Genomic DNA, 7547 nt, shown 5'->3' with positions numbered 1-7547 from the left:
ATTTCTTTTAGGATTGACTGGTTTGATCTCATTGCTGCCCAAGGGACTCTCAAGGGTCTTCTCCAACACCACAGTTCAAAAGCATCAGTTCTTCAATGCTCAGCTTTCTTTATAGTCCAACTCTCACATCCATACATGACTACTGGAAAAACCATAGCTTTGACTAGATGGGCCTTTGTCAGCAAAGTAAAGTCTCAGCTTTTTAATATGCTGTTTGTCATAGCTTTTCTTCCAAGATCTTTTAATTTCATGGCTGCAGTCAAAATCACCATCTGCAGTGATTTTGGAGCCCAAGAAAATAAAGTCTCTCACTGTTTGCCATAAAGTCTCCCTGTCTATTTGCCATGAAATGATGGGACTGGATGTCATGATCATATTTCTTTGAATGCTGAGTTTTAACCCAGCTTTTTCACTTTCCTCTTTTACTTTCACTAAGAGGCTCTTCAGTTCCTCTTCACTTTCTGCCATAAGCATGGTGTCATCTGCATATCTGAGGTTATTGATATTTCTCCCAGCAATCTTGATTCCAGCTTGTGCTTCTTCCAGCCCAGAATTTCACATAATGTACTCTGCATATAAGTTAAATAAGCTGGGTGACAATATACAGCCTTATAGTGTACTCCTTTCCCAATCTGGAACCAGTCTGTTGTTCCATGTCCAGTTCTAACTATTGCTTCTTGACCTGCATACAGATTTCTCAGGAGGCAGGTAAGGTGGTCTGGTATTCCTATCTCCTTATGAATTTTCCATTTTGTTGTGATCCACAGAGTCAAAGGCTAACTCATCATAAAATCATATCATCCCTGGTGGCTCAGATGGTAAAGAATCTGCCTGCAATTCAGGAGACCCTGATTCAATCCCTAGGTTGGGAAGATACCCTGGAGAAGGGAATGGCAACCCACTCCAGTATTCTTGCCTGGAAAATTCCATGGACAGAAGAGCCTGGCAGGCTACAGTCCACGGGGTTGCAAAGAGTTGGGTACAACTAAGCAACTAACACTTTCACTTTACTTTCATCATATTAATAGAATAAAAAAATAAGATTATCTTAGCAGAAGCATCTTACAAAATCCAACACTCCTGCATGATAAAACAACAAATTAGGAATAAGTGGGAAGTGCCTCAACCCAATAAAGAAGATCTACTAAAAACTTCAGTTAAAAGCATGCTTACTGGTGAGACAGAGGATGTTTTCCTACTAAGATCAAGAATAAGACAAGGATGTCTGCCCTCACCACTTCTATTCAAAATTTATGAGGTTCTAGCCAGAGCAGTTAGGTGAGAAAAGTAAGACTAAAAACGAAGAAGGAAACTGCCCTTGTTTGCTGATAACATGATTTTATACATACAAAATGCTAAGTAATTAACTAAAAAACCAATGGAACTAATAAAATTCATCAAGATTTCAGGAAACATAAATGTACAAAAATACTTTATGAACAATCTGAAAATGAAATTAAGAAAATAATTTCATTCATAATAGCATCAAACAATAAAATAGGAATAAACTTAACAAAAAGAAGTACACACTTCAAAAACTAGAAAACATTGTTGAAAGAAATTGAAGATCAAAACAAATGGAAAATTATCTTCTTTTCGTGGATCAGAAAATTTAACATTGTTATTTAAGGCTGCTATTCCCCTAAATGTCAGAGCTAAAACTATAAAACTATTGTGTTGGCAAAAAAGTTCATTTGTGTTTTTTTTTTCCCATGACATCTTACAGAAGAAATCAAACAAACATTTTGGCCAACCCAATCTTAGAAGAAAATAGGAGGCTAAGTCATGACCTTGGATTCAGCAAAAGTATTCTTGGATGGGCCAACCAAAGTCCAAGCAATGTGCATATCATCAAAATTAAAAACGTTTATGGTTCACAGGACACCACTAAGAACCTGAAAAGACAACCTACACAATGGGAGAAAATACTTGCAAATCCTTTATTTGATAAAGTACTTATATCCAGAATATAAAAAGAACCAACCCATACAACTCAATAATAAAGACAAATCTGGGGCTTCCCTGGCGGTTCAGTGGTTAAGACTCCTGAGTTCCCACTGCAGGGTGTGTGGGTTCAGTCTCTAGTTGGGGAACTAGGAAACCACATGCCACATAGCACATTAAAAAAAAAAAAAAAAAACCCTTACCCAAATAAAAAAGGAAAAAAGGATCTGAACAGACATTTTTCCAAAGAAAATATACAAATAGCCAATAAACATGAAAAAAAGTGTTCGGTATCTCTCATCATCTGGGAGATGCAAATCAAAACCACAGGATACCACTTTATACCCACTAAGATGTGGAATAATACAACAAAATTGGATTATGAGTTTTAGGAGGGATGTAGAGAAATCAGAAGCCTCATATACTGCCGATGGGAATGTAAAATGGTGCAGCCATATTGGAAAGCAGTAGGGCAGTTCCTCAAAAAGTTAGACATAGAGTTACCACATGACACAGCAGTTCCACTGCGAGGTACATACTGTCCACCCACAAAAAGAAAAAAGACAAACGAAAACATATGCCCACACAAAAATTTATACACAAATGTTTATAGCAGCATTATTTATAACAGCCAGAAGATAGAAATAAATGTTTATCAACTGATAAAGGCATAAACAAAACGTGGTGTATCCACAATGGAATGCTACTCCCCAATAAAAAGAAATGAAGTAATGATACATGCTACAACTTGGATGAACCTGGAAAACATCACCTTAAGGGAAAGAAGCCAGCCACCAAAATGCACATATGATTCCACTCATATGGAAGTCCAGGATAGAGAAATCTACAGATCCTCAAATCCACAGGTCTGTAGAATCTCTACAGGGATTCATAGTTGCTTACTGCTTGATGAGAAATGGGGTGGGATGAGGAGGATGGAGAATGATAGCTGATTGGTATAGGGGTTCTTTTTGAAGTGATAAAAATGTTCTAAAATTGGTCATGATGATGGCTGCACGTATCTGAATATGCTGAAAACCACTGAATTATACACTTTAAGTGGATGAACTGTATAGTCTGTGAATTATATCTCAGTTAAGCTGAAAAAAGTCTTCGTGTACTGTTGTAGAATAATCTCCAAAATATTTTGTTAAATAAGTTGCAGGAGTTTAAAAAAAAGAGTTATTCCATATCCTGTATGTAGGTTGTGTATCCTGTAGTTACATAAATCCATAAATATGTTAAAATTCACAGAACTGTACAACAAAAGAAAAGGTAATTTTATTGTATGATGATGTCAAAACATAAAATCTTTAAAAATACAGTAGAATTGAGAGAGGCGAGATATTGTCACCAGAGTTGGTAGTTCTGGTGGTGGACATTGGGAGAAGCTTCAAGAAGAAGTTATACTTGCAAGTACCTTGAAGGATGGTTTGGCTCTGGACAGATATTTAAGGAGAGGTTTGCTAAAGAAAAGAAAATAATTTCAGACAAATGTTAACAATGTCTAAGAGTACAGGGTAGGGAATTTCTTTTTTTTTTTTTAATTGGAGTATAATTCCTTTACAGTGTTGTTAGCAGGGTGGGGAATTTGTGACCATCTGGGGAGCATTAAGATAGCTCAGTGGTTAAAGAAAAAAAAAATCCACCTGCTAACGCAGGACACACAGGTTCAGTTCCTTGGTTGAGAAGATCCCCTGGATCTTTCCACTGTGGGATCTTCCCACTCCAGATTTCTTGTCTGGGAAATCCTTTGGACAGAGAGGAGCCTGGCGGGCTACCGTCCACAGGGCTGCAAATAGTCAGACGTGACTTAGCAACTAAACAACAAAAGGGAGCATTAATTGTTCAACAGGATGCATACAGGAAAGAAAATAGATTGTGGATTTCCCTGTGTGTCAGGTTAAGAATTAAACACTTTGTTGTATGGTCACTGGTGAGCCATCAGAGGTACTTGATGAGAACTCAGCCTTAGGGATATTATTCCATAGAACTGCTAACGAGTAAGTTTAGACCAGTTAGAAGGCTGTAATACTAATTTAGTTAGAGAATAGTTAGAAGGCTGTAATACTAATTTAGTTAGAGAATGAAGGGCTAATACAGGTGATAGAGACCTGAGATGGGAACAGATGGAACCAATATCGTGAAGAATGTGGAACTGGCTGGAGAGGAAGAAAAAAGCCCCCCAAATTGGCCCTTCGATTTTGAGCCTATGTGACTGGGATGATAATACTGTTAGGAAAAGGAAGGAAAAGCAGAGAAGTTGATGAGTTTAGGTTGGAATTTGTTTAGTTTGAGGAGCTAAGAGATCTCTAAGCAAGGGACTTAATGGCAATTAGACAGGGAAGCCCGTGGTATGGTCAGCACCACACCCACAGATTAAACCAACCTTGCATGGAAAATATTTGGGGGTAAAAATCTAGAAAGTTCCAAAAGGCAAAACATGAATTTGCATCACACTGGCAACTATTTACACAGCATTTAGATTGTATTAGGTACTGTAAGTGATCTAGAGATGATTCAAAATATACAAGAAGATATCGTAGGTTATATAAAATGTGAGAAAGATATATGGTGATACAATCAGAATTTTGAGTTGGGAAAGCTGGAAGTCAGGGAAGCTTACATTGGATAACCTTAAGTTTTTTTCCCATAAAATAAGCAAGGTCATTCATAGAGTGGAAAGTAGGGGATAGAATTAAAGAGTGTTTCTAAGCAGCTTTAAATATTTTCTCTAATTCTGCCCTTTGTATGAATGAATATTTACTGAGCCTTTAACATCTGCTAGGTATCATGCTAAGAGCTTATTTCAAACTTAAAACATCCCTAACAGACAAAAGGTATTAGCAGTTTTATCCACATATTACAGAGGGTAATACATGAGACAGACAAAGGATTGGAAATAGCTCAAGGTTACCCAGCTAATCAGAGGTGGAACCGACCGAATACAGGATCTAACTATGAGCTGGTCACAGGATATTTTCTGAGGTTTTACTTTCAAATTTCTTTAAAGCAATGAAATATTGGTTCAAGAATTTACGTGGATTAAGGGGAACAGAATACAAAGTATGTATTCCATGTATACAATGGAATGTAACCTCAATAAAGTTAATAAATGGAGAGAGGATGGCTTGTTTAATTAATGCACTGAGGCAGATAACTATCCATTTTAATTTTTGTATTTAATGTTGATCTCATGTTTAAAGTATATATATAGCAGCAACCAGAGCAGTGGTAGGGCTGAGATGGACTCAGGGGCACAGGGAAAACGTTCTAGGGTAACAGGAATGTTCTATAATTCGATTAGAATGTTGGCTACATGTTTTGGTCAAAATTCATTGAAATGTACACTTAAAGTCTGTACATTCCACTCTGTGTAAATTTTATAGCAGTTTTAAAAAGGGAAATCTATAGACCTCTAAGACATCATTAAATTAAAAAAAAAAAAACTATTCTGAAAAGAAAAAAGCAAACCGTAAGGTGAGACATACAATATAATACCATTTGTTTGTAAGAAAGGGAATAATTCTTTCTGTGGATCACTCACGTATGTATGTAAACGTCTTATGGTTCTTGGGTCAAACTGCCCTACTCCACCAAGAGGTCCTTCCCCCAGGATCAATCTTAGTGCCCTCAGGGTTTCTGGGGTGCAAGGACAGACTCTTAGCTTAGCTTAAGAGTAAATCTCTCCACTGTTCATAATACTCATTGGTATAATAGTCTCCAGTGAAGAAACATACTCTTTCAGGAAGCTGTACCTAAAAAACATGATGTGTTTGTATAATGATTTTGAAAACTAGTACATCTTCAGAAGCAGCCTTGTATAAGGGGGCTGAATGGGCTGAGTTCTTGTCCTGACTCTGCCACTTGATTAAACTGATATTTTGGAGCAACTCCTCTAATCTCTCTGGGCTTCAGTTTTCTTTTGGTTAGAAAGAATGGACTGAGCTGATGCCTGAGGGTCCATCCAGGTCTAAGATTCAATAAGCTCTTTTCCTTCACATGGATCTTGTATGAAATAGGTCACCTCACCTACAATAAACATGTGGAAAGTCAGCTTTTCTCTTTTATATTTTGAAACAGGTGACAACCAAAGCCAAGCAACTGAAGGATTCAGTTACTTGCTCCCCAGGTGAGTCAGCACCCACTCCATCCCAGTAACCTCAAGCCATGTCTTCAAAATAACCCTCATTTCACAACTGCTTAAAAAATGATGGTGTTTAATAGTTGCGCCCAATGGACTCTACCAGTTGTCTCTCTGAAAAGGGTCAGTTTACAATCACCCACCAGCCAATCCAGCCCTGCACACACAGTGGTGCTAAGATGTACTTAAATAAGTTTGAGGAGCTGTAGAAACCTTGTTGTTCTTTAGTATGGGAGAAGCTGGGGGCAGGGGACACATGGGAAAGCCAGTCTGTACGGTTTTTCCACACTGACCACAGTTGCTACCGCACACACAGAGCATCCTTGAGAACAGATCAAGCAGTTTCCCCAAGAATCTGTGTTTTTCAGAATCCACTTTCTCAAAGACTAAATGGAATTAGAGCCCCATACTGTTTGCTTGAAACCAGGAAGTGCGCCTTCAACCTTCCAACTCTACTTAAATACAGGTCCCTGTACTCGATGTAACCAGCCAGCAACCAGGAAACCCTGAGATCTGGAAACGTCTCCCTGGGGAGGACAGGGCGTGGATGCTAAGGACTCAGGGGGGAGGGCATTCCCGATTGCTTTCCCACCAGGACAGCTGTTGGTCTGGCATGAAGGCAGGGACCGGCTAACAGCGTTCTGTGAAAGATGCTCCCCTCCAAGACGGTGTCCAGAAACATGCTCTTGAAAAGGCAGCGAGGAGTTTGGTGGGCCGTGGACAGGTCTTTCTAAAGAGTAGGAGGGGTCAGGAGTATGTGAGGAGGGCAGGAAAGGCGTGGTTGAACATTTGCGGGTTCTCTGAGGTGACGCCTGTGGGTGGCGGTGGCACAGGGCCCCAGGCAGTCAGCGAGCCCAGTGAAGGGTCTGACACAGTCTGCTGACACTCGTGGAGTTAGCAGCAACCCTGGGTCCTGAAGAACATCCTTCCTAACCTAGAAAGTAGGCGGTTAGTCCTTGCACTTCCTCTGATCACAGCGGACTCTGGAGGCCCCTGTTCCTTAGAGTGGTGGAGGGACCACGGCCCGGAATCAGACAGAGAGTTCGGATCCCAGCTCTGCTGCTGCTGAGGCTGATGTCCCTCCCCTGTACAACTGCGGTAGTGATGGCTATCCTTGTAGAATACTGGGAACGTTCAGTAAAATACACGCAAAATGCCCCACCACTGTCTGCTGCGGCGGCCACACCACCGCGGCTCTTGTTCCCTGAACCGACCTTGCCTCTCCCCATGTGTCCCTCCACACAGGGATGGTCAGGCTCTCGGAACTCAAATCCACAGCTCAGAACCCCAGGCCCACCAGGCCCACCGCAGCCTTGCAGGACAGCATCATCACCCAGCGGGAAGAGGCCCAGTCGGCCACGGAGGAGGAGGAGGAGGAAGCGGCCGAGCTGGGGGCAGAGGCCGCGGAGGAGAGCCGGCCGCGGAGGCGGAGGCCGGCCCGGCCCCTCGAGCCGGAGGA

General features: G+C 40.7%; 1 protein-coding gene across 1 annotated transcript in view; it reads left to right on the top strand.

Annotated features, from left to right (window-relative positions):
• DNAJC1 (DnaJ (Hsp40) homolog, subfamily C, member 1) overlaps nt 1–7547 on the top strand; it is a 144624-nt gene that overhangs the window by 134497 nt on the left and 2580 nt on the right. The window contains exons 11-12 of the mRNA XM_010860058.1: nt 6028–6076; nt 7334–7545. Coding sequence (XP_010858360.1) covers nt 6028–6076; nt 7334–7545 — 261 coding nt within the window. The remainder of the gene's footprint in view (nt 1–6027; nt 6077–7333; nt 7546–7547) is intronic.

Source organism: Bison bison, unplaced genomic scaffold, assembly GCF_000754665.1.
Source record: "Bison bison bison isolate TAMUID 2011002044 unplaced genomic scaffold, Bison_UMD1.0 scf7180017864461, whole genome shotgun sequence".
Lineage (NCBI taxonomy): Eukaryota > Metazoa > Chordata > Mammalia > Artiodactyla > Bovidae > Bison > Bison bison.
The sequence above is the reverse complement of the archived record's forward strand: the minus strand, read 5'-3'. Positions and strand labels throughout refer to the sequence as shown.